The sequence below is a fragment of the Leopardus geoffroyi genome, chromosome E3, assembly GCF_018350155.1.
Source record: "Leopardus geoffroyi isolate Oge1 chromosome E3, O.geoffroyi_Oge1_pat1.0, whole genome shotgun sequence".
NCBI lineage: Eukaryota > Metazoa > Chordata > Mammalia > Carnivora > Felidae > Leopardus > Leopardus geoffroyi.
The window spans coordinates 1,629,380-1,656,392 of NC_059340.1; the positions used below are offsets into that span (position 1 = coordinate 1,629,380).

A 27,013-nucleotide genomic window follows, 5' to 3' on the forward strand; every position below is an offset into this window, starting at 1 on the left:
TCTGTGCAGATCTGCGAGGCCCTCCTCTTCCAACTACACATCTGTTTGAGGCTGGACGTTTTCATACACTTCAGCTAGGAAACCACAACAGACGGAATACGGGAGCAGATAGGAGAACCCAGCAACCTCCCATCTAAGCGACATTGAAAAGATGTGCACGAGTGTGAAATGTCATTCTTCTCACTAAATCTATTTCAAAAAAAAAAAATTTTTTTAAGAGGCTGTGAGTTTCTGTTAATGAAATTATAAATATAAATAATCTCTGAAATTTAATTCCCAGGAATAGTGACTATCAAAAGACAAACCCTACCAACAATGGCTCTTTGTTTCTAATAATTTTTTAGCATAAAGGAGTCCTCAGACAGCAAAGGGAGGGCAGTGTGGTGTGGGGGCGAGGGTCTCATCTGGGTGGGTGGGCAGGAGTCCAGCCTCTGCCAGAGAACATGCTGGACTCTCACCCACCAACTCACAGCCACAACGTGTGCGTGCCAGTCGTGAACACGAGGGAGCGGCGTGCTAATTGAGGCATAACGCGTAGTTAGCAAAGAGTCCTAAATCTCAACCTCTCGGGGAACGTCCCAAGAATCTGCACCTTCAGGAATTTTCCTGCACAAAATTGTTAAGCAGCCAACTGGGAATCTGTGCAGTTCTGGCACCTGGGAAGCACGGCGGAGATCAGCACCACCTTCCAGTTCTCCGGTCAATCTGCTGCTGTCCTCCCTTCCCAGGCAGGAGCAAAGCTCCTCCCACGCAGGGATTTACTTGATCCCGAAGGTCTGCAGCACCAGCCACAACGATTGGGCACCAACGGGTGTGGGGTGCTTGACAACACACTGACCACTACCGCCCGCCCGTAGTTAAAGCAAGGCTGTTCTCCCTACTGAGTCTGCTAAATGGAGTTTCTTCACATCAGTATCAGCCCCGGGTCAGTAAAAAGGGTCTCGTGACCCGAAGGAGCGATCCACAGTTAACCCAGCGTGAAAAATCATTGCTTGACAAGAGACAAGATGATGAGAGAGCACGCAGGTTCTGGAGACAGACACGGCCGAGATCACACCCAGACTCCAACGTGAAGTGACCGCCTGACGGTGACACCGGTGCCAGTGGGGAACGCGGCATCTAGGGCGCGGGTCAGTGCAGGGAGCAGATACGATGATGGATGGGAAGCTTCGGGTTTCCGCAGGTGCTTCACAAGCGTACCCTTCTTTGCTCCCACTCTGCCTTATCCGCTTTTTACCAGGCTCAGAGGCACCAACCGACGCGCGTGCCGAACGATGCCTTCCGGCGGCCACTGGTCTCAAACAAGTTGACCTGAGCTAAACGTGCTCAACGGACGCTGAGGCCCCCAGGCCGGGTCCTCTGTCCCAGTCTCCCTACACTTCCTCTGGGCTGGCCTGTCAAGCTGAGTGGGTTTTAATGCTTTGCAAACAAGCTGAAAAGCCTACTGAGGCTGACTTACGACATCAGAGACTCGCTACCCGGCACTCGTACACGAGCATCAGCAGGTGTGTTCCCGGGCTGGCTCCTGAGAATGGGCCAGCGGCAGCTGGGCTCCCCGGCCGAGCCACAGAGCTTGCTGAGTCCACACAAAGTCATCAGGAAACTCGAGGGACTCGTCAACAAGAATCCCCGAGTCTTCCTCCCAAACAGAGGCCCTGGGCTCGGGAACCGCGAGCCCCCTTAAGCCCCCTCAAGCCCCCTCAGACCCCCTCTGCTCCAACCACCACGCCACGCCGCCTCCAAAAGCAGCTCCGTGGGACCAACGTCACCTAAGAGTCTCTGGGGGCGGGACAGAGACATGCCACGACCCGTTAAGCAGCCGCGGCCGCAGAGCGCGCGGGGAGGCCGAAGCCGGGCTCAGAGAGGATGGGCGCGGGACAGATCTCGTCGCCAGGGGAGCTCCCCACGCACACTATTCACGAGTTGTCCCGCCGGCCCCCCGCTCGCTGCGCTCCCAGCGCACGCGGGGCAGAGACGGTCTCCCCGCGAGCCCACGGTTATCCCAGGACCGCAGACAGAAGCCCGAGTAGACTTGCTGACAAAGGTGAGGCAAAACTACACTGAGAGGTGAGGATCCAGGGCAGGAACGGCAAACTCGAGTTTCCTGCTTCTGAAGATAAAGTCCAGTTCAAGGCGAAGAGGCCGGTGGGGGCCGGCCTGCCAGAACCAGGGACTGAGTCAGGGCTGCAGGGACCGCGACAGGCAAGACGTCCTCGGCGCCGGCCCTCAAGCCAGGAAGGCAGGAACCGAGGCTCTGCCGCAGGGGCCGAGCTGGCACGAGGCCAGCAACCACGAACTCCGCTCAGGACAGCGACGGCCGCCACCAAGCACCTGCACGGTGTCGGTGACTTCCGCCGTGGTCAGTTCTCCAAGGGACCTGCGGAGCCTCTGTCTGGACAGAGGAGGGGCAGAGGCTCCGAGGACCCGAGGAAACGGAAGCACCTAGAACCTCGGCTCCAACGTTCAATAAGAGGCCCCGGGGAGACAGCCAGCCTCTCCTGTCACCCAGCCACCATCCCATCCCGGCGGCATGAGCACAGACAGCGTGCCTCGGTCTCTTCTCACCACGTGCGCAGTCGGACCCCCGGAGACAGGGCGGGGGCCGTGGGTGAGGGTCGCTGTATGAACCCAGGCAGCGCCCCACATAGTGGCCGGCCATGAGCCGAGCCCCAGTCGTAGGGAGTGCACCACGATGGACTCGTTCTGCCGCGGAGCCAGACTGAAAACAGCTCCCTGGTGTGACCTCCTAAAAAGGGAGTCTGTCGGCCATGAGCAGCCAGCCTCCAGCTCGGCCCTTCCCCTCCCCAGGTCAAGGTCTGCAGACACGGTTGGCCAATGAAAGTGTGCCCAGGTGTCCCCTCTGCCTTCCACCTGGGCCCACAGCGTGTGCGGCCCTGGGCGTCTAACCGAGCCCCATCTCTGAGCCTGTCCCTGGTCTCCAGAGGGACCGGTCGCCGGGACAGAGCCCTGAGCAGGTGGAAAACACAACAAAAGTGCCAGAAAAAACTGTCTTTCAAACACTTCTGGAGGCCGGCGGGACAAAGGACACGCCCTGAGACGGCCCTCCAGCTACAGGAAGAAACCGGGGGAGGCCTTCAAGGCTGCGACGTGAAGGGGCGTCCAAGACCACCCCCAAGGGTGACCAGCATGCACCCAGCACGAGGGTGTCCGTGTGGAGACCAGGCACCTGCAGCTCGGGGGCACGCGCTCTGACACCGCGTCTGTGAATCCGGGTGTGCGGGGACGGCCGGCCCGACGGAAGCGGACGCTGCCCGTCACGCAGCCGTGGGGCCAGGAGCAGGCACTCAGGCTAAGGGCTGCCGTCACGGTCCAAGGCAGCCCACCCTCCACTCGGGCAGGGCAGCGAGGGTGACGCCCGGGTGTCTGCAGCCCAGGGCGCCCAGGTTCACGGTCAGAAACACTGCAGGACTAGTCCACACAGACTGTGAGACCTCATTTCTGGCTTTGCCGAGAGTGTGCTCTGCCCCACGCGTCCGACTGTATAAAAACGTTGAAAACTTGTCATTTTGTCTTCTAGGCCTCTGTGTGCTACGTACGAAGGCCCTGCCTGAGACGAGAAAAAAATACCGTGTGAAAACAAGAAGGAGCCCAGCGGCCAGGAAGCACTGCACTCCCGACTGGCCCCGTCGGCGACCCAGGGCGGAGTCGAGCCAGGCTTCCCTCCTCAGCCTCAGTCGCCCTGGCTGCTCCAAGGACCTTCCAGAACGGAGTTCTCTCGTTCGGGCTCTAAGGAGCCCTCGTTTGCCTACTCCGCACCACACTGACCACGGGGCAGGCCGCCGTGGCCACGACTCTGGGGGTTCAGCGGCCCGGACAGCCCGTGAGCTGTCTCCGTGAGCCAGTCTCGGCGTTCACGCAAGACCCCAAGGCCGATACACGTCCAGGGCACCCTGCTCCTCGCCTGTCCTCGGTGACTCCATTCAGCTCCCCACCACCCACACGTCCCAGAAGCTCGGCCAAGCTGACCGGCGCCCGAACTCAGGGAAACAGGAGTACCAGCGGGTCTACGACCAGCCCCAGGCCAGCACCTCACACACCCCTAAAATCATGACCCCGAAGGAGCGGACAGGCGCCTGGCCCCTCCCCACAGACGGGAGGAGGGCGACCGGCTCTGTCCAAGTCCCGCGCCGTCGGCAGAGCGGGAACACCGCCGCCACCTCACCCGGGGCTGGGTCTTCTCCCGCAGAGGCTCCCTCGGGTGCCCGTCCGCAGCCGGTGCGGCATGAAGCAAGGCGGACACTGCCCACACCGCTGCCAGGGAGGGCGCGGACCCGGGGGGCAGGGCTCCCTGGGAAGCAGCCTGGGTCCGCCCGGAAGGCTCTCTGGTCTGCAGGGAAGGGCTCAGTCCCGTCTACCTGACGTTCCGCCCCCGCTCCCAGAGGAAGGCCAGGCCTGGCCAGGGAGAGCCGGGGGCGAGGCACGGTCCGGGCCTGGCAAGAGACGGGGACGCAGGCCGCGGGCCCCGCCCAGTGTGGCCGAGGGCACGGCCACCCGAACCCCTGACACGCTGGCTTCCCGGGTGATTTTCCTACAGAACCGCTGCAGGACTAACCGCCCAGAAAGAGACTTCATCTTGGGGATGAAAATTCTTCCCAGGCCTCGAATAAAAGGGGGAGTTTCACATTTCATCCACTTGCATGTCCCTTAACAATAAAAACTTATTTAAAAGACCATGAATATGCAAATTCCGTTTTAAATATGGAAATGCAAAACACGTAAGAAAACAGTCTGGGCGTGAAGCATTAATGGCATCTCCTCTGGCTGACAAGGGAAGATGCGAGCCGGCTGCTGCAGCAGGCTGACAACCCGTGGCCGGAGCTCGCGGCAGCTGGACAGCTCAGCCCAGAGCAGCCAGAGCCCTGACCTCCCCGGCCCGCCCCTGCCCTGCCCTACCCACAGCCACACCCTGCCCTCCCCTACCCACACACCCACATCCCCAGCCATACCTGCCCTCTTCTGCCCATGGAGTGGGCCGGGCTGGCCTCTGCTACAGAGCCCAGATCTTCTGACCCACTGCTGTCCTACACCCTGCCCGCCATCACGTCTACGCAGCCCCTCCCTGCAGAACCACAGGGCCAAACCTCGTGTCCCTGCCAGCACAGCCCCAGGGCGTACAGAAGGGGCACCGGGCCCGAGTCTGGACAGTCCGATGAGGACAGGCTCTGTCCCCCAAGGGTACAGCGGTGACCCTCAGACTCCGGAGCACCAAGCACAGGGTAACCTCCTGGGTCACAAGCAGGACTCCAACAGAGGCCAACCAGGCGGCAACTCACCCAGCACAGTCCCATCGGGCAGCCTAGAACCCTCCTCGGGTCTGCATGTGGAGCGAAGGGCCTGGAGGCTGGCCCAAGGTGACAGACGTGTACACGCGCCCACGCGCCACCCCCACGGAGGAGCACACCTTGAGTGCAGCCACCCCAGGTGAGGGCCCCGCCACCGGGAGGCTGATGACTCCCGACAACACCGCCAGTCCCCCTACGGAAAATCCTGCCACCCTCCGTCCAGAGAGCTCAGGGGACTTCGGGGACCTTCTCGTGAGAAGCTCTCTGTGGACAGGCGGGAAACCGAGGCACAGACTGAGAGCACTTCTTGCCTCTCAAGCTGTGGTCCTGGGAGCTGGGTGGAGACGTGGGGCCTGCTGTCCAGAACTTGCCTTGAAACGCTTGCTGACCTGGGGGCCATTCGGAGGCCACGCCACGGGCGCCACACGGCAGAGGAGCCGGTGAGGTCTCCAGCCCAAAACGCTGCCACGGCCAGCACAGCTCCACACGCATGCCCTGATTTGCGCTCTGCACGGCCCGTGAGAAGCACCGATCCCCACGACGACGCGCGGCTCCGTCGTCCGGCTTGTCGGAAGACTTAAATGACATGTCCCCAGACCCAGACCCAGGCCCTAGACTCGGCTCCCTGAGGCTGTCCCCCTACACCCGCCCCTGTGCCAGGCTGGCACCACCAGGAAACCCTCGGGACCTCAGATAGACTGGGCTCTCTCCCAGGGGTGAGGGGGCTCGGGACAGGAGCTGGACAGTCACGGTCCGGATGATGGGGGCAAGTCCTATGCTCCCTGGCCGAGCCGGAGAGGGTGTCAGTCGAAGGTCTGCGCCCCCCAGGAGGCCTCGAGGCGCCCGCCCTGCGGGTCTCGCCAACACCGGTCAGGAGACGGCCGGAAACACCGCAGCCCGCGGCTCCAGGAGAGGCATCAGGGAAGACGCCCGCCACCTGCAGCGCTCCCCTCACGCTCCCCCCTCCTCCCTCCCCCTCTCTAATTGGCCACAGGATTTATAGGCTTGGGAGCGGCAGTCCTGCGGGGCGGGGGGGAGGCCGTGGAGGAGGCTCGAGGACCGGCGGGCGCAAGAGGCTTCCAGAGCGGCGGGCACCACCTCACGTCCAAACACGGGCACTGCAGGCAGGTGCCGGCACCCCTCGGCCGGACGGCGTGGAAGGGGAGGCCCAGCGTCCCTCCGTTCAGCCTCGACGGGCACAGAGGTTCCTAGGTTCTCTTTCTCCTGCTGACGGGCCCAAGAAGGGAGGGGGTTTGAGAACCAACGTGAGGGGTGGCTGCAGGCCGACCCCGTGCAGGAAGGCAGCGGTCCCGGAGCGACCACACCTGCCCTGCCCCAACCACCTCAAAGGCCCAGCTCACGATCCCTCAGGCGGCCGAGGGTTGGGGCGCCGCCACGGCTGAGGGGAGGAGAGAGGCCTGTGTGGACACGCGCGTACCGGACACGAGAGCTTCCGGAAGGAGCTGTAAACACAGACCAGGAACCTGCCTGGGCTCGTACACGGAGAAAGGCTGCCTCTCGCTGGGCCCGGACGGCTGGCTGGTGCCGTGCTCGCTACAGGCGTGACACCCACCCCTGGGACGTAGGCACTGTCACGACCTCCACTCCGGAGAGGAAGAAAATGAAGTCCGTGTGGGCAGCCTCGACTCACGTGGGCTGACACACGTATCCCACCTCCCCAGCCACCGAGCTGGCTCGGGCAGCGGGGCGCCCCGCACCCTGGCGGACATGCGTCTGCGGGGTCCAGCCTGCCGGGGGCCGGCCCGCGTGGGACTGCAGGGGTCGGGGACAGGAGCAGGACACAGAAATCCCGGGCAGGTTCCCCACAGCCAGGTGCCCCCGGAGGACGGCCCTTGGGGCCTCGCCAGCAGCCCTGACCCCGGGCCCTGCAGTCTGCGCCAGCGGACAGAAGAGACCCCGGCCGAGGGAGGGGGGGGGGGGGGGGTGGGCCGCGAAGTGTGTCCTTCAAGACAGACGCATGGGGCCTGCGAGGCAGGCGGGACATCCCAGCTCTCATCCCTCACACTCCTCACGTATGCTGTTCTCTGGTTTGTTTTTGTTGTTTTTCACAGTCCCGGCCAGATCTAACTCAAAAGCTACTGGGCCCGCGGGACGTTCCCTGATCGACCTCGTGGTCAGAAACAGCTACGTCTCTCTGACCAAACACCCTTCTACCTCTCAGAGCCTCTGCACCAGTGTGAGCACACGTGTGCAAGGACACATGCATACACACGCGTGCACACCCCCAGCCCCTCCCCACGGGGTTACCCACACCGGCCCCGGCACAAGCCAGCACTCCATCGGGCCTTACGTGGCCCGTGGTAAAGCACTCGATGCCCTTCAGGGCCACGATCTCAGTGACGACACCGGTCTGCTCGGAGGGACACATGTGTCACAGCCACACCGAGGACACCAGGCTGTCTCCACTTGGGCATCAGCCGCAAACGGAGCAGGAAGAGCCTTTCTGGGAGCCGTTAAGGGGAATTACAAGGCTCACCACTTAGAATAAAGCAAAGCAGCCAAGTTTACCCTCTAGTGGGACGTGCGGGAATGGCTTCATGCCACTCAGGCGGCACAGCGTGAGGGACAGCAGATCACGGTGAGAGCTGGCCGCACCACAGCCGGGACGAGGCATCGGGAGTCAGGGGGCAGCGCCGGGCCCGCTGCGGGCCACACAGGTGCCCACGCACCCCCCCCACCCCACCCCCGACTGCCGCTGCATCTGGCCGCCGGGCGGGGACGAGGACGCGAGGACACGGGCACACGATGGTGACGGAAGGGGTGAGAGAAGCAGGACCCCGAGGGCGGCAACGGGCCACGGTCTCCCTGGCAGGGGAAACGGAATGTCCCAGAAGGTTTTGCACGGCAGAGGCCGCCCGAGGGACGTGATCTGTCTGACACGTGTCTCCAGGGAACCCTCCTACACCGACTCCATGGGGCAGGGAGAGCGGCTGGGGCCGTCCTCACGGTGCGGCGGTGACACGGCTGGTGCCGGCAGGGTCGGCGCTGCGATTCCGGATGCGTTTTGCAGGCGGAGCCGCGACAACCGCCTGTGGTTTCAGCGACTGAGAACGACCAGAGGGCCGGGGCCGGGCCGAGCCGAGGCCCACGCACCCGCAGCGCTGGTGGCACCCGCCTCCGGCAGCGCACGCGCTCGCCGTGTGCCCGACGTCACTCTGACCAGAACCGCAGCTGTGACTCCCACGACCTAGACACGTCCCCGCGCCAGGGTCAAGGTAAACAAGCACGCGATCAAAACACACTTCATACGTGACACACAATCTGACGGGAAGCCTAGCTGAGGCGGGCAATTCAAACGCAGCCGAGACCTGAGCAAAGCCCTGGGGCCAGCAGGGTCCCAGCGGGACGACCTCTACCTCCTCACAGGCTCCTCAACATAAGCGCGTCTGAAGCGACTTCCTGGTCACCCCCCGTGGACACACGAAGCAGGCTGCTGTTCCACGAGCTCCCACCAAAACCCCACCAGTCTGGTTCTCTCTCGCCTGCCACCACTGTCCTTCCCACGGACCATGGGCCCAGCCCCTCCGCGTCCTCCCCTGACCACACACAGGAGACAACTCTCAGCACCCTGCCCTCGGCCGCCCCAGAGGCCACCGCTGCCCCGTTCCCTCACCGGGCGCCGGGCCACCTAACACTGACAGAAAGAACCTCCGTACTTGGCTCTCGACAGTCCCGTGACAGTTATCGCCACCGTTGTCCCGACAGGCGAGGCAGAGAGGCGATTTTACTGCCTAAGACACACAGCAACCCGGTGGCGGGCCAGGACTCCAGCACGGGCAGCCGAGCCTCAAGCCAGTGACCTGGCCGCTCTCCAGGCACAGGGCTCCCCGTGCACAGAGAGAACAGGTCCTCGGTCATCATGAATCTTCTGCGGCCGTCACCAGCCCTGCTGGCCTCGGGACAGCTTGAGAGCACCATAACTCACATAGACACAGGGTGACAGAGGTGACAAGGCCTAATCATACTCCAGGCGGTTTGAGACGACAGCCCAAATGCTTCGCACGAACAGCAGGGAAAGAGCCACACAAAGAATTATGACCCTGATGCTGATCTTAACCGCCCCCCCCCCCCCTCGGGGGTGACACAGAACCCATCGGCCGGCCGGCTGCCGGGAAAGCACACAGCCAAGGGCAGTGCCGCTCGCAGCCAGAGACGGGCAGCGTGCGCAAGGACCGCCCACCCACCCGAGTCCCCTCACCACACAAGGCCCAGGCGTCCCCAGTCAAGGCCCAGCGCTCGTGGCAGCGGCGGGAATGACGTGCTGGCCGTGTGCGGCAGGACTGTGGGCCCGGGTGCGCCACAGCTCATGACCCCTGACAGCTTGCGACCGGGGGCTCTCGGGAGGCAGCTCTAACCCAGAGGAAAGTGTCATGCTTCAAACCACCTACAGCGACAGGACGGCCCGGGGCTCGGATGTGCTTACGGATGCGGCCCAGGGTCCCGGGACTCATCCGCCCCAAGTGCCAGGACCCTCAGCATGAGCGCGCAGGGCAAGGGCTGCGGGGCTTGTTCTCGAGGGCCCGTGGCAGCTCCCCCTGCCTCCACATCTGTCACAGGTGCAGATGCTCCCCCCACCCCTGCACCCACACCAGTCACAGGCGCCGTGGTCTGGGCCCCAAAGGAAAACAACCTCTCAGCCGTGGCCCGGCTCTAGAAGCCAACTGCGAGCGGTGCACAGGTTGTGTACTGAGGCCCGGCGAGGGCGAGGCGGCTCACAACGGCATCCCGTGAGCTCTGGGTGGAGCACGGGGTCACAGGACACACCCAGATCCTCCACAGTCACCCCGTGTCCACGGCACACAGCCTGGGGGGGAAGAGCGTGAGCCTTCAGCCTCCGAGAACCAAAACTAAATCTACGTCAGCAGCAGCGAAAAGGCAGGGTTCCCTGCGCTGTAATTAACCTCCTGTCTGAAGGCACCACCAAACCCCTTCGCGTCAGTGCGCGCTGGTGCCCCGCAACAGTCCGAGAATGGCCACGGAAGGGGAAACCGCAGAGAGCCTGGCCTAAGGGTTCACAACACCCCTCAAAGGGCAGGGGTGCCCTAGCGCCAACCGGAAACCCTCCTGACTCCCGGCCCCACGCCACAGAGGGCCCCACGTCTCCGGGCGTTCCCAGGGCGCTAATGAACACTGGGGCCATTATCACACCTCAAAACAGCCCTCAGGGTAGACACGAGCCCCACTTTGACATAAGGAAATCAGAGCTCAGAACTCAGGGAACCGTGCATGAAACCAGCAGCGAAGTTCATCTCTACCACCGGAAGAAGAACACCTCCACCCCCCTGCAACTTGGGAGGGCTCTGGAAGGTTCCTGCCTCTGAATGCCCCAGCCCACCGCTGGCCTTGCAGCCTCCAGGCCACGGGCATGAACATCGAGGGAGGCACAAATCCCAGCGAAGCTGGTGGCAGTGCGGGACCAGGCCCGCCAGCAGTAATACGGGCACACTCCGCTCCACTCCGGGGTTGGCCAGCCGTGGCCCAGGGATGTGCCTTCCCTCACCTCCCCCAAGTGAGGCAAGCACAGGACACTAGAGCACCAGATCCTTCCCTGAATGAGCCACGGCGAGGCTGGTGCAGCCTGACTCGAAGCCGCCATGGAAGGACCCGGTGAGGGACAGACCAGAAGAAATGCCTGGGGCCCAAACTCACAGGGCCCACCCTCCGGCCTGGGCACCACGGCCTCAAGTGCTTGCTCCCCTGCTTGTGTGAGCGGGAAGGCCCTCTGAACCCTCAGGCCCTGCCCCCTGCGTGCCTGCACCTGCCGAGTCCCCACATTCTCGGCCGCTGGCCAAGGTGCCTCTTCCCACGTGCCCTCAATTTCCGCTCCACTGGCCGCGAACGTGAGAAGTGAGGTCCGCCATCCTGACCAGGCCTCCCTGCCCTCCACGCAGAAGGCCACGACCAGCCCAACGTTGCCTTCTTGCCCACGGGACCAGCAGCTGCCCGGCAGCCTACCAGCATGAAGGATGCCAGGCCACAAGACCTCTCTGTCCCGGTCAGGAAGGGCCACATGTCAAGGGCCCCCCACCATCTCTTCCCGGGGCCCACACACGGATCTATCATGAACAAGCACAGTGGGAGCCACCTGGCCTCCCCTATCACCCGAGCGCTCAGCTCCTCCTACGGGGCCGTGGCCCTGGACACGGCCACGCCGTGACAGCCGGTCCGCCTGGTGGCCGTGTGCGGACTGAGTGCAACACCAAGGGCCTGCTCCCAGGGACGCCTGAGATGTGCCCTTGCTCTGAGGTGGCCACTCACTCTCAGAGGGGACCGGGAGGACAAGGTGCCTGGGGGTCCCCGGGGGGGACTGCTGCCCGAGACAGACTCCAGGGTGGCTGCCTCACTCTCAGAGGGGACCAGGAGTAGGACAAGGTGCCTGGGGTCCCCGGGGTGGGGACTGCTGCCGGAGGCAGAGGCCATGCCCAAGCCAATCCCGAAAGGGATCAATGCAAAGGTCACTCCGCGCTCACACCTGCAAGCCAGTGCGCAGCGGGCCCCTGCGCCCTCGCGTCCCCACACACGGAAGCCGGCCTTCCTGCCACCTCACAGCCGGGCCTGAGAAAAACGAAGACGAGTTTTCTTCCCTCTGACAGTTCGTTCTGTCCCAAATTCAAAGTAAAATGAAGATCGTCTAGAAAAATGTAAAATCTTCAATTTCAAGTCACTTTTAACGCCCGTTTCATCTGACAGTAGCTTTGAAAGCAAAAGGCAATCTTTATCGTTTGAGGTTCTTAAGCTAAATTGACGTGATTATGTCCAACATAACCAGATGCTTCTAAAAGCCCATTTTCAAAGTGACATCAACCCCCAAAATAAGAAAACCTTCCCTCTGGCTCCTAATGAATCCTTAAGACGCCACGTCCACAGAGGGCTGAGGCTGCCTCGTCACAGACCCCCGCAGCTGTCCGCCCCTTGAGGGGTCCCCGCGGGACGTGGACGAGCCGCAGCGTCAGGGCAGCCCCGTCCCGCCGGAAGAGCTCCGGGGCAGGCCGAGGAGGCCGGAGGGGGACGCGCCGGCAGTGGGGCGCAGGTCTCTCCTTCGTGCCTGCGGACGGGTCGCCAGAGAAGGGAGGAAGACAACCCTGGGAGAGCCTGGGAGCGGCCCAAGGACAAGCATTTGGTCTCTGTCCCCTCTCCCGGCACTGAGCTCCTAAGAGCCTGGGCTTCCGAGGTGAGAGGGGCATTTCGTCACTCGTAACAAGCCCCTCGCGACCCCAGCCCCATCCGAGCTAACGAGGGGACCACAGGAGTGGCTGCAGTGACCAATCACATGCTGGGTGGGCTAGGACTTCCAGGTTGGGGACCGCAGGGTGGGGGCTGAGCTCTTCACCAAGAGCCAGTGACTTCAGCACGGAAACTCCATAAACACCCCAAAGCGGGGCTCTGACAGCTTCTGAGCTGGACAGAAGGCCCAGGTGCTGAGAGGGGCATGCCCAGAGAGGACATGGAAGCTGTGCACCCCCATCCCTCACCCCCGGCCCCCCCCCCCCAGCTGGCTGCTCGGAACGCATTCTTTGTCACAAACCAGTGACTGCACGTGAAGCGATATCCCGAATTCTGAGCTGTTCTAGCAAATCCTCAAACGAGGCTGGGGTGGCGAGGGAAACCCTGCGTTTGCAGGCAGCCGGGGGACCCAGGACTGGAGACCGGGGTCTGGAGTGGGGGCAGCGTGTGGGACCGAGCCCTCCACCTGTGGGGTCGTGTCAGAACGGGATGGAATGACAGAGCGCCAGCTGGCCTCAAGTGGCATTCGGTGTCAGGAGGAAAAACCTAGCACCGGAGAAGCCACGCAGCGGCTGGCCGGCAGGCCTCCCTCCGGGAACGGGACTCTTCCTCGCCGTGCCGCCGCGGAGGCGGGTTTTCCGGTTACTCGCCACCAGGGGCGTCCCCGGCTTCCATTCCTCTCTGCGCACACAGGGCACAAACACGCAGACGCTTCCCCCCCGCCCCCATCCACCGCAGCCTGGGGTCCACACCATCAAGGGGTCAGTCAGAGCCCAGGCCACAAAGACAGGCCGGCAAAGACAAAGAGGTTCCCGGTCCAGGCGCACATCCTTCTCGTGGCCCCCCAGAGCACCAGGAAGGCGGCAGGCACATGCTGCCTCGACAGGGTCCCCACCGTGGGACAGAAACGGGGGGGCACCCTTCACCCGCAAGACCGGCCCAGCCCCCGCTCACTCAGGCCAAGGGAACAGTGACGCACAGCTGTTCCCGAGCCAAGCCCAGGGGACGCATGCTCCCTGGTGCCCCCGCTGTCCGAAGCCAATGCCCCCCACGACCACCGGGGCCAGCAGGCCTACCTGCTGGTGATGACATTGTTCCGGTCCTGCAAGGCAAGTTCTCGCTGCTGCAGGTCAACGATGAACCTGGAAAGGTCTTCCGGGGTCCTGCGGGACCAACAACACACGTTAACATCAGCCGTTGCCCAGAGGGGACCTCATTCTCTGAGTCCCAGACCTGGGACAGCTCAAGCCCCGCGCACCGTCCCCGGGCCAGTGTGGTGGGGGCACTGCACAGGCACCCCAACCTGGGTTCAAACCACAGCCCGCCACTGGCCACGTAACATCAGGTGAATTACTTTTATTTGACAGGATTTTAGTTCATCCGTAAAAAGCGATCAACAGCCAGCCGACAGCGTCACCGTGCAGAGGAGGGGAGATGAGGTGCAGGGGTGCTCGGCATGGGTCAGCGTGCCCTCCTCCCCTCCCTCCTCCCTCCAACCAGCAACAGTAAGAGACACCCACAGTCTGTGCTTTGTCATGTTCAAGCTGCTCAGCCTGGCCGTGTGGGTTCCCCTTCAGGGCAGCCCTGCTGCTGCCCCGTCCCCCATGCAGATGAGGAAGCGGGTCCAGGGCATTAAAAGTGCCCCAGGGTGCAATGGTCTTTGAGCAGTGCTGGACCTCAGTCTGGCTCCTGGTAACTCAACACCGTAACTCAGAACACGCGCCAACGTCTCCGAGAAAATGAAAACACCCAGCTCAGTGGGAACGTTCCAGAATCAGCACAAAGCATGCAAGCTGGGGGCTCCCTGGCCTGCAGGTGGCGGGTGAGCTCAAGGCCGACGGACCGAGCACAAGGCCAGGCAGCACGTGCGAGACAGTACGGCCTCTTCTGTCACCAAAGGAGCCACGGGGACTGTGACCAAAGCTACACCCACAGGACTCGCCCTCCGCAGAATCAGAGTCCGTCACAAAGCTGTGGGAGCGGCTATTGGTCACCGTGGCGCCCGAAGCCCTCTTCCTGGCCTCTTACGGCACTACGGTACCAGGCTCCCAGAAACACCCCACTACCGGGCCAGGCCCGGGGGCTCCGCCACCCACAGCCTTGCCTCTGGACACGAACCCGCCAACCCACTGCCCCCGGACTCCGCGGCAGGTCACCCTGGCTCACAGTGCTCCTCCTCAAGCCGTATCAGGACAACCGGCACCTCCCGGAAGAGGGCCGCTCCCCATCCCACCTGCCACGCTCGGCGTGCATGCACGGGGCCTCTCGGGGCCTCTCGGGGTCCGCCGTGACGAGAACGTGAGCTCCCAGCACGGGCGCCCGGCAGCCATCCACGCGGAAGCCCTGCGCAGCCCAGTCCTCATACCCCTGGGCCTCTGTAGGCCACACGCCTCCCGCAGGTGCCCCCCGGCTCTCCCACCCTCAGTCACCCTCGCAGACGCCCCCCCCCCACCTGAGATGAAGCCCCTCACTGGGCCTGGGGGAACCCCTGCGCTCCTCCCCACGAGAGGATTTAAGGGACCTCACGCAAGACCGTCACCCAGGAGGGGGAGCCTGTGCCGGCCTTGGATGTCGGCTCCCACTCTTCTGGGAGCTTCTTCAAGCTCTACGACCTTGGGACTTAAAGACACTGGCACAGAAAGAAGGAAACCTTTTCAAGCCAGGAGGGATTTCTTTCTGAAACATCCTACAGAGACGCTCGAGCGGTCGTTCCTCTGTGTTACTCCGTCGAAGGGGTGTGCGGACCGTTACCAGAGCCGCAGGCCAGGTTTACTGAAAACAAATCCACAAAAGACCCCGGCCCCCAGCCCGCTGCCGGCCTCCTCTTCTGCTCAGGCCCGTGCAGAGGACCATCAGCAGAGGGCCACCCCGTCTCTTGGGAATCTCGGCGGCGGAGGCGGCAGCCCTCTCTCCTGGAGGGCGGGTGGCCTGCGGCTCCCTCCTGCCAGAGCCTTCCCGGAATCTGGAGCCCAGGCGGCAGGGTCGGGAGCACCTGACAACAATTTGGAAACCAGCTTTGGGCCCTGGGGCCGGAACCCGCCCCCGCAGACCTGGCAGTAGAGCGGCGGAGAGCCCAGACCCACTCTCACCGGGCTCGCTGGCCTCCTTCCGAGCGAAGGTAATGGGAACGAGCCAGTTTAATGATGAGGGGAACACCGCAACGGCTCAGAAGAGGAGGAAAGTGACCTTAACGAGCCGTCCCTCTGAGATGCTCCATCCCACTGACGGCGGGCACCCGCGTCCCCTGGGACCCAGGCCAGTGTGCACGGGCCGCCCACACACGTGCGCGCGCGCACGTACACACACCGGGCCGCGCCCAGGAGGCAGGGGTCTCTGCCCCCTCCGCTCAACACTCACACGGAGGCCATCAGGCGGCCAAGTACTGCCAGACTTCTGGGCGGCCATCCGGGTCCTGGCCCCACCAACGAAGCAAGCAGCAAACCTGCTTTCCCTCCCCTCCCCCAGAGAACACCGGGCCTGCCGACGTGGCCTCCTTCGCCGGAGGCGGGGGACGTGGGCGGCCGAGGTCGCCCGAGCCCTCGCTGCCCCTCCCGGAGCAGGTGGGTCGTCCCCGCACAAACCACAGGCGCGAGGATCTGGCTCACACGCCCGTGGTGGACTCTCCACCGGGCTGTTCCTCGGCCACAGTCCCAGCCCCCGAATCCCAGGTGCCACCATTGAGCCACCCCCTCCTCGCAGAGCAGGGATGTGGGCTGCAGGGCCTGCCTCCCCCACGTGCCCCACTGCACAAGACTAGAACGCGTGCACGATGCCCACACCCGCCCCGGCCTCACGCCACCACCGGACAGCCTTTCCCTCGGTGGCCTGTGACTCTGGCTGCAACGAGACCCAGGGCCCTCCTGGTCACTCCCACCAGCACTAAAAACCCAAAGCACAGAAAACTCTTGGCCACGCTCCAGAATCTCCCACCGACCTCAGCAACAGCGAGAAGGCAGGACGTCTTCGAGGAAAGAGAGCGGGTTCAGTCACGGTCCAGACAACCGCAGGCTGACGCGCCAGCGCGACGGGTCTCCTCGGGCCTATCTCCAAAGCCCCGAGCCCCAGGCATGGTGCAGTGCGAGCGCCCGACAACCCTCGCGCAGCCGTCAACCGCACGGGAGCAGGGAGAGACGGGAACCTGGACAACCGTCTCCTGAGGTGCACCAGCCAACCCACTTAACGCCGTGTGGGAACAAGGACAAGGCACGGGTGACAACGACGGTGTCGTTGTCACACCTCGTTATATAACTGAGGAACATGAAGTCCAACGTGAAATAAGTAATCGGTACGTTAAACCGCATGGAGTCCTGCAGACCCTCAGGTCTGCAGCTGATCAAAAAGAAAACACGTTCTGCTGGAGGACCACCGTGTATGAGCTTTAGTTAGAAATGGTGCGTGGAGGGCGATGGTTCCAGAATGTTCCGCACAAGAAAAAGGAGAGACAGAGAGGTGGGTTTTGCAACAAGTGGACGCTCTAAACCCAGAAGGCTGAGCCAGGGGCAGGGGTCCTGGCTACAGGTGACCTCTCAGGAAGCTGCCCCAGCACTCGGCTTGCTGTGAAAACACGCCCTAGGAAAGGACGTGGGTAGATCAGGCACCGAGGGACTTGAACTGACCAGGTCCCCTGGGGCACAGCTGAAGGCGTTCGGGAGGCACCTGGGGGCAGAAGAGACAACAGCAAGGGTGAACTCGCTCATCCCCAGGTCTCCGTCAACCGGGACAGCTTCCCTGTCTGGTGTGTGGCTCCCGTGACCTGGCCGTGCAGCCCCCACTACCCCAAGGAGGGTCGGGCCGTTGGACAAGGTAAGAAACATAACCAAGAGGGGAGTCCCCGCCCGCCAACCCAGAAGCGCTCTTCAGGGAATGCGTGTCAAGGAAGCAACGGTGCGTGCCTACGTAGGTGGGGTGGCAGTCTGTCCTCCTGTGGTAAAATACTCCTAACGCGACATTTACCCTCTTAAGCACCTTTAAGCATCCAGCGCGGGGCATCAAGGGCCTTCACCTGCAGAACTTTCTCATAACCGGGTCCTCGTCGAACGCCCCTCCACACCCGTCCCCAACCCCGGGGCGCCCCCGCCTACTGTGTCTGTGGACTGGACGTGAGGGGGGCCACGCGGTCCTTCTGTGGCTGACGTCACTGAGCACCGCGTCGGAAAGGCTCGCCCATCTTCTGGGTCAGAGTGTCCTTCCCCCCTGAGGCTGCACAATACTCCAGCGTGTGGACAGACCCTGCCTTGTCTCTCCATCACCATCTCCCCATCAGCTGTCGCGGACGCGGCTGTGAACACGGGCGCACAGCTATGTGATCGAGTCTGTGCTTCTGACTCCTGGCTACATACACACAAGCGGGGAAGCTGGATCATTCCATCCTTGGTGTTCTGAGGAACCGCCATACTGCTTTCCACAGCGGCTGCCCGGCACACATTCCCCACGTCACTGTCTTTCACGTTTAAAAAAAAAAAAGCTCAATAATGGACAGTAAGTAGGTTCTCACATGGGTGCTGTCTACTCATGAGACTTGCTGCTGGGCAAGGAGGGGGCAGGCGGTTGCCACAGCAGCACAGGGCACGGGGAGAACACGGGGGGCGCGCTCACTGGACAGGACAACGGGACACGCGGGGTTCCGCAGGTGGGGGCACCGTAACGGGGCGGGTCATCTGGAACGGGAACAACGGTCTACATCATCCAGAGTCACTCCAGTCCACACACATCCACCTCTCAATCCACGGAACCAAAACCCCTGGAGATGGGCCCAGGACCTACAGACGAGTTCCCGTGTTTCCTACGCACAACTCAGAACCCTGGTCATTTGCAGAAAAATGGGGGCAATCCAAGCAGCAAAACTATCCCACGGACGCTGCAGGGCAAATCACCAAAAAGGCTATGCCCTCAAGAAAACCACCCACCGGACATGTGACAAAACATTCTCTGAGACTCTGTCCGCTTGATAGACAACTACTAGACTCGGTAATTAGGTCCAAATCAAAAAGAAGAATCCCAGAAGACAAGGCCGTGAACTACCACGGCCCTCGTTTTATGACGGGGGCGCAGAGGCACAAAGCAGTGAGGCTGCGTGCCCACGTCACACAACCCGCAACCGCCGGGGCCGGGGGCACACCTAGGCTGGTTTCGTACAACAGGGCACACTCAACGCCACGAAAACAGTAAGGAGAGGTGACAGGAACAAGATTCTGAAATGCTAACACATGTGGGTCTTTTGACACCAAAAAATACACACACCGAGAAAAGCAAAACCAGAAAGTAAGATCAACGAGATAAAAACCGCATCTGTGTGTGGGGTGCCCAGGTGGCTCAGTCGGTCGAGTGTCCGACTTCGGCCCAGGTCATGATCTCACGATCCGTGAGTTCTAGCCCCGCAGCGGGATCTGCTGACAGCTCGGAGCCTGGAGCCTGCTTCGGATCCTGTGTCTCCCCATCTCTCTGTCCCTCCTCAACTCACACTCTGTCTCTGTCTCTCTCTCTCTCAAAAATAAGTATTTTTACAAAAAATTTTTGACGCATCTATATGAAAAAAAGAACAGGGAAAAAATAGAAAATGTTCAAGAACAAGCAAGACCCCAAACACGGCAGCAGAACTCTGCTGTCTTCACTCTTGGAAAAGTTTCTATGCCGTGAGAATATGTTTCAACAAGTTTTTTTAGAGCTGTACGTCCAAACTGTGGACACGGGGGCCACAGTGGCCAGCGCTGACCAGGTGAGACCGCACAGGTGCCGAGCGAGGGTCCTCAGTCCTCCCAGCCCGGCGGCCCAAGCAAGGAGACCGCTGCGGGGACACGGGGACCCACGCTCACCGCGGCGTCCTGACCGCTCAGAGAGGCAGGGCGTGGGAAGCTCCTCGGGCCTCCCCGGCTTCATAGTGCAGGTCAGCAGCCCCGGGGGCTGGCCCTGCACAGCGTGGGGGCCCAACCTGCCATTCAGAGGCCCAGGCCCCTCTCTCCGGCGCCTGACCGATGGCAGCGGAGGAGGCAGACGCGTGCGCCTGAGCATACAGTGTGTCACAGGTCGGGTCTGTGGATGCTTGTCCGGCCAGGCTCTCCAAGTCACACGGGCCTGGGGAATGAGCACAGAGGAAAGAAGGCAGCCTGTGTGCTGTCAGGGAGAGGCGGCCGCAGGCGGTACACGCCAGGCGAGGACGAGGCCCGGAGGACGGTGATGCGGATCCCTGGGACTCGAGCAGGGCGCTTGTTTATTCAGACCTTAGGGACCCCCTGGCCCGAGGGCAGGGCCCAAGCCCCATCCTCCAGAAGCACCCCGTCTTCCACCCAAAGGGCAGGTAAGTCCGGCAGGTGGGTCCCTAAAACCACACCAACAACTTCACAAGTCCAGGCTCAGAAAATACGCCAACGACACGTGCGTGTACCTCAGACCACGCCCTGCAAAGACTCAGCCCCGGCGGAGAGCGGATGTCGGCAGGCACCGGAGGGCCAGGGCCGGGATCAGCGGTGGCAATCGAAGGGATCTTTAGCTTCCTGCACCTCATGTGAATTTCTTAGGACAAGAATTCGGGTGTGACGCGTACGAGTACAAAAAGAACCGACACCACCCTGCCACACGGTGCACTACATGCAAAGAGACGCTGGAAACGCCCAGCTGGAGAAGCAGGGGGGTGACAGATGGGGCTCACCCACATACGCTCGACACAGCATGAGCCAGGGCGCCGGGACACAGGGAGAAGGGCATCTGGAGGAGGCGCAGGGGGACAAGGCAGGAGAAGCCCCGGGATCCGGGGATCCAAGAGCCACACCTGCACCACCAGCCACCTGTCACGAGCGGCCCGGCTGCTGAGGAGCCGCGGAATCGGCCAGAGCACCTCCACCGGGCAGAACAAGCATTTACCTTCCGGAAACCTCCTGGCCTGCTGTGTGGCCAGAGCTGCTCGGAGATGTTTGCCAAGGGTGTTCTGGGGCTTAGCTGAACGCTCGCGGTGAGCGGGACTAGGCCCAGGGGTCAGCCCAGCCCAAGACTTCCTGTGCACACACCAAAAGGTGGACGGCCTTCAGGGGGTCGGAGGACCCTCCACTCAGAGAGGACAGGAGAGTGACGGTCTGCAGCCCGAGCCGTGACAGCTGCTGCTGACGGCCCTGACTGGTGGGCTTTCAGGGAGGAAGGCGTCTCTTTGCTCACAGTGCAGCTGAACGTCGGCTCGCACTCAGCCGTGCGTGTGGCATGGCGGGGGCCGGGGGCGTGGGGGGTCACCGCACAGGTGGCGCTCGAGGCAAGGCGGTCCGGCCCGGCAGCAGCCGCTCCGAGGCTCGCGCCAGCAGGTGCCAGGGCCCCTGATGAAGCCCAAAGTGCCAGTTTCAACGGGTCTAAGAGACGTGAGACGCAGAGGAGTCCGACTCCCAAAGTGAAGGAAGCCTCCAGCTCTCTCCTAGGAAGCTACTCTCCCCAAGAACAAAGCCCCCAGGCTGGGGGTGGGCTTCGGCGGGGGTGCGCTACAGCAAGGGGATGAGCCCCCCGTACAAAGTATGCAAAACTGGGAATGGAAAATACTGCACAGCAAAACTCGGCTTAAACCCAAAAGGAGGACGGACGCTGACGACTGCAAAGTCACAGGGGCAGTGGGATGTCCCGTTAAATCAGGTTTTTCTTGATAACGTGGCACAGGAATGTGGGGAGGTGGTGCTGGGGTCGGGGGCATCATGTCACCAAGCTCTGAGTTGGGACAAAAGCTGGTATTCGTCCCAGGATGGGGAGAAGCAGCTACTGTTTTCCCGAAGAAAAGGATGAATTCTGTATCCCGGACGTGGAGCAGGTGCTGATAGGGTCACCATCAGTGTCTGTCCCTGCTGTACCCAGCCCTGTGGCCACTGAGCTGGAGGTCAGACGCTCCAGAGCCAGTGACCACTGATGGTCCCGAGACCACAGGCACCCACAAAGGTCACCTCTCTTGCCCCTACGTGACACGTTGGCCATGTGGCGGGCCACGGCCGTCGGTACAACTTCTAAAGCTGCCCATTTCCGAGATAAACAGAGAAAAGTCACTCTTTCCCCCACGGACAGTGGGCCGGCCAGTGACCGAGACAGTCCGTGGCTCCAGCTGCCTGCCACTCTCCGGCCCCACGCAGGCACCCAAAGGCCCACAGGGCAGCCCGGAAGCCAGCAGATCCCCGAACCACTGCAGGTACCCCCAAAGTCAACGAAGTCCGCACACTGTAACAGACCGACCTCTCCACCGCCACACCGCCCAACCAACTACTGCCCCTCAGCGGCCCTCCGCGTGGGCCCCCACTGCCCATGCAGGTCTGCAGGCGGCTGCTCAGGTGCCCGTCCCATCCCCCCTCTGCTGGAGCCCCGGCCCCCCTTCCTCACCATTCTCTGCTCGGTGTCCAGCGAACAGTCCCTGGGTTCCGCACCGAGCGACAACCCCTCAGGGCTTCCCCGCACTCTCCCGGGACAGCCCAGTCCTCCTCAGGCGCCTTGCCAGCCCTTCCCCGCTGGGCGCCTCCTGCCCCGGCCAGAAACCCACCTCTTACGTTCCCTCCCCGCCTTGCCCCAGGCTGGACCCCCAACATGAGACTCTGGGTCCTGCATTCTGGGGTTGCCCACCTGCCTCCTGGACAGCTCCATGCCGGAGGGCACCTGCCTGCTCCTCCAACCACACTCCTCTTGTCTTCTCTGTTTCTGGAAACCAAACGGGCCGGGCCAGCCGCCAGAACAAGCCTGTAGTCCCTGGGGCCGCGTCCAGGCCACTTGCCCCCACTGCTACAGCGTCAGCACAGAGCCGGACACGGCTGCTCACACGGGCTCTGCCGCGACCGTCGGGTGGCCTCCTGGTCCAGCCCCTGGATCCTGCAGTGGCCTCTGAGCATCAGCTTACAACTCAGCAACCGCAGCCAGTCCTTTAGAGTGTGAGTCAGGTCCCACGCCTCTTGTCCAACTCGGCAGTGCCTCCACGACGCCAAGGAGACGCCAAAGTCGCCACCGGAGCTTACGAGGCCTGGCGCAGCCTGGCCTCCCAGGCGCCCACCTCGGGGCCTTTGCACATCCCGCTTCTGGAAGACTCTCTTCCCACGTGTCTGCGCGGTACACCCCTCATCAGCTCTCTCGGGTCTCTGCTCAAATGTCTCCGAGGCCTCCTCCGGGTCCACCCCCACCACCCTGTTCTGAACTGTAGCGCCGGCCCGCCCCAGCCTCTGTCCCGTGGCCCCACACCCACTCCTCCACAGAGCACCTCAGTGAGATGTGCCAGGTCTCACCCACTTCCTTACTTGTCCTTCTGCTTCGACCGGAATGCAAGCCCAGGCGAGCCAGATGCTGTTTGCTTTCTCCCACTGGCCATGAACTAGAACAGCACCCGGCACGGAAGCAGGTTCGCAATCAGGAGCGGTTAAATGAACACGAGACCACGCCACCTTTGCAGAACGGTAACTGTCCAACCAAAATGTGTCCCACCAGAGCCAGAACTCAGACCACTGGCTTACCAGTCAAACATGTCACGGCCCACCCGTACGCTGGAGTCCGTTCAAAATAAAGAGAAGAGCAGACCCCGTGTATGTGTTCACGCAGGGAGGTCCGGAAAATGCAGGACTAGATAAAAATACGAGCAGCAGAACGTGAGTACTATGCACCTTTTGTGGGAAAGAAATACGACACGTGCACACAGAGCTGTGCTGGTCTGTATTCGCAGAAGAATGTCCAGGACAAACAGGACAAAAGCAGCGGCTTCCTGTAGGACAGGATGAAAACCGGCAGGAGGCCTAGCGCTACCTACCTCTTGCGTAAGTTTTAGTAATCACGCCCAGGAAATACAATACGTACTCAGAAAACAATTTTGAAAACTCAGCACTGTAAACGTACACTACGGAATTCGACGGAACACAAACATCTTATCAAAAGGAAAGCATTATCCCGTAAGTTAGTGCACAAAAATCTAACTGCAGCCGTTTATAACCGAACGACCGTGCATCCTGCGTCGGGAGCGTTCGCCACGTATGATGGCATGATCTGTTCTCCAAGGGAGGCTCTCCGAGTGCTGGCGGAAGGCTTCCTAGCTGGGAGGCCAGGACGGCGGACTGATCCCGATTGTTGGCTGACGTGAGGAGCCCAGTGCTTTCCTCTCACACATCTCAAACGTCCTCACGTCCTCACGGAAACCGTGACGCGTACATGGTCGTCCCTACGCGGCAAACTTCTTCCCCCGCGGCTGCGCTGACTGGAGTCTCACCTCATATTGTTTACGCAAACCCCGGATCGGAATCCACGCTTCTGGCTTTGCGTCTTGCAAATGGACACGTGCGATCTGCCTAAATTTTACCACCCTTCCTCTCAATCTTGCAGTCAGCTCACTATGTTCAACGGCAAACTTTGGGCGGTTTTCCTCGGAGACTCTCCAAAGCCCTCAGCTTTGCGTTCACGGAGACACTGTTCCCTTACCGCTTAGTTTTCATCAGTCTCCGTGACGCCGAAGAAGTTACGTGGCTATGGCAACACGTGCACGGGACGGAGACGGGCACTTCTCGGGCAGGGCCGCAGCACCTCGCGTGGGCAAGGCTCGGGACGGCCGGCAAGTTCCGCAAAGACGCAAGGTGCCAGGGCTGGCTCCGCGGCAGGGGCGGCGACGAGTCCTCAGAGGAACCGTTGTTCTTCGAGACTTAAGGGTAGAGACAGGGCCGCACATGCTCCTTAAAGACGTGCTTTTTTCTGTGTATAATACGTTTCGTGTGTTTAAACGCCAGCCGGCGGCCCAAGCACCCGCCGTGCTGCAGGAGGGTTTCAGGCTGTTTCAGGCACAGACAGGAGCAAGGCAAACCCGTTAGATGAGAGAATCCGAGTCCACAGAGCCACACGGAGGGCGGAGGGAGGAAGGGAAGGAATGAGGGGTGTGGGGAACCAGGTGCCCTGCTGGGTAGCAACCCCGTCCTCGAGGAGGGCAATGACACGCTGCGGGTCAGGCCAGGACCGGTGGGTAACGGGCCGTGGCTCGCTGACGGAACGTGAGTCCACGGGTCCATGTTTAAGAACAAGCCTGGGGCTGGAATTCCAGCCACTGCAGCCCACCTCCAATCGGCGAAGCCTGCAGCGTGAGACCTCCGAGTTTCCCCGCCTTGGTCAGGCCTGTCGGGGGAGCGAGGCCCCTCTTTAAGTGACTCTGGCACAACTACGGGCTCCCCGCGTGTGGACTCGCCACGTGGACAGCCGCAAGGCGAGCAAACTCCTGGCCGTGGTCAGCAGCGGGCACCAGACACTGCGGTCCACCGGCCAAACCGGAGTACCTGCTTCGGGGAAACGAGTTACACGGGTCCCCTGACACGTGTAAATAAAACGAAGAACTTTCAAACTTACACTTGCTGCCTTCAAATTCCTTCCCCCAGCTCAGGCAGGATTAAAAGGACTTCAAAGCAGCCCGGGTCCCAATTAAGCCGGTGTGACCACCCCAGGGATGCTAGAATATTCTTCACACTAACAAGAGGTACTCTTTGAACTGTCTGAGCTAAAAAAAAGCTCTCAGAAGCTTTCAAACAAATGCCACAATTTTCTCTCCCTGTTCCCTGGCTCTTGGGAAAAGTTGATCTTTTGAACGCTTTAAACATTCAAAAAGGCAGCTTCACAGGGCCCCAAAGACCACTTCAGCCAGGGGCTCGGAACAAGGGCAGCCAGTGGGGGGCTCGGCCCGGCTGGACACAAGCGGGCACGTCCACCCCGTAAGCGAGCACGGCCGGCAGATCCGCGGGCGGGGAGGACGGGCCTCATCTTGCACACCACACCCAAATGCTCCTCCCAGCACCAGGAAGGCCCACCTGGGAGGCCGGGCTGGGGTCTGGGGGGGACCGCAGCTCACAGGCGAGGTCTGCTTCCACGGACAGGGGCACCCCGGCCCCACAAGCGGGAGGACACGGCAGGTGGGAACAGCGTGAGCCATCGGGGACGTCACGTTCGCATCCGCACGCACGCCATCGCTCAGACGCGCTGGGCCGCCACTTCCGACAATCGACTCCAGGGCCGTGGCCCTCCCTGTTCAAGCATTAGAAAACCCTGGACGATAAAATCAGCACCCCCCGACCCTCGGCCCACCCAGCCTGCCTGCGAGGATTCCTTTCAGCAGAGGCAGTGGGTGGACGGCAGGGCAAAGGACAGAGGGCGAGTCAGGTGGCTGCTTGGGAACAACCGAAGGCAGCACAGGAACAGAGGACTTCGGAACGAAGATGCTGAGGCAACAGCCGGAACGAGGGAGACGCTGAGAACGTGCTGAGCAGCACAGGAGAGGGGGTGTCAGAACCAGGCAGAAGCCGCAGGCATGGTGGAGGCCCGGGCAGCGGGCTCGGGGGGAGCTCCAGCAGGCTGTGCAGCCCCAGGCAGGTTACGGCCCCTTTGTGAACCGGGTCTACACTTCCTCCGGTGAGGAAGGGCCCGGGGGAACAGGACCTCTCCTCCTGATCTAGGATTCTGTTTGCAAAAACAACGGTGCCCAGCGGACCGGGTCGCTGTGATGACAGGAGCCACGTGGGGGACAAGCCCGGCAAAGCGAGGTCGCCAGACCAAGGGTGCACACGAGCGCTGGGTCCCTGAGGCACAAGCCCAGGAGGGGGCTCCGGGAGGGTCAGGGCACACCGCACATGCTCGGGGCTCGGGGTCCGGACGTGCGGCCCCGTGGCGAGTTACACGAGTTCCCCGAGATGCCGGGTTTTATTCTCAGTGTGATACAAGCCACTGGAGGCTCGGAGCAGGACAGCGACACGGTCCCGTTCGTCGGCGTGTAGAAAAAGTGTGTCTTGCTGTCTGTAGCAAGGAGAACCAGCAATGGCCCAGCTCCCCCCACGGCAGGGAACTGACACCAGCACGACACGGGACAGCACTAGGCAGCCAGCACACGGGGCCGCGGGCGGATGCTTTGAGGACGGCGCGTGAGGACCAGGGATGACCGCGAAGGCTGCAGCTCCCACCCACGGGACCACCTTCCTCCGTCTATGCACCGATGCTGAGGGTCCAGGAAGATGAACGGGACCCCCAGGGAGTGGCTGCCGCCCAGGACTCGGGCGGGGAGGGGGTTTTCCACCTGCACGTATCTCGCTATCTTGTAACGCACGTTCCGTGCGAGACGCGGTGAAGAACAAAGTCCCACAGCCACCTTGTTCTACTTTGTTGTCAAGGAAAACAAATATTTACGAACACGAGTGGTCTCCCAACTGGTAACACCAAGAACACGCGGCTGCAGGGGATGTGCACTTGGACGTCCCCACAGGCCGGGCACCGCGACCCACGAGAGGCCAGTCATCACACCACAAGAACACAGAGAAATAAGCAGCTGGGGGGTGGGGGTGCTGAGGGGCTCCTAGAAGACTCCGTGGGAAGACAGGTTTCAGATCAAGCCTAAATACTGAGCAAGCATCCTCCCAGAGAAGAGGACATCGTGGGCCCCGCACTCAGGCCCCACGGACCCTGGGCCTAGGTCACGGACTCTGGCCACGACTCCCCGATCTCACGGGATCCACGAGGCAGCTCTC

General features: G+C 62.1%; 1 protein-coding gene across 9 annotated transcripts in view; it reads right to left on the reverse strand.

Moving 5' to 3' along the window:
* MAD1L1 (mitotic arrest deficient 1 like 1) overlaps positions 1 to 27,013 on the reverse strand; it is a 324,285-nt gene that overhangs the window by 252,234 nt on the left and 45,038 nt on the right. For 5 of the 9 annotated variants that reach the window (XM_045462002.1, XM_045462006.1, XM_045462003.1 and 2 more), the window contains exon 10: positions 13,625 to 13,711. The exons of 3 other annotated variants lie outside the window; for them this stretch is intronic. In XM_045462002.1, the coding sequence (XP_045317958.1) occupies positions 13,625 to 13,711 (87 nt within the window). Of the gene's footprint in view, positions 1 to 13,624; positions 13,712 to 27,013 lie in introns of those variants that run through there. One more of the 9 variants, XM_045462010.1, reaches the window with a different exon arrangement.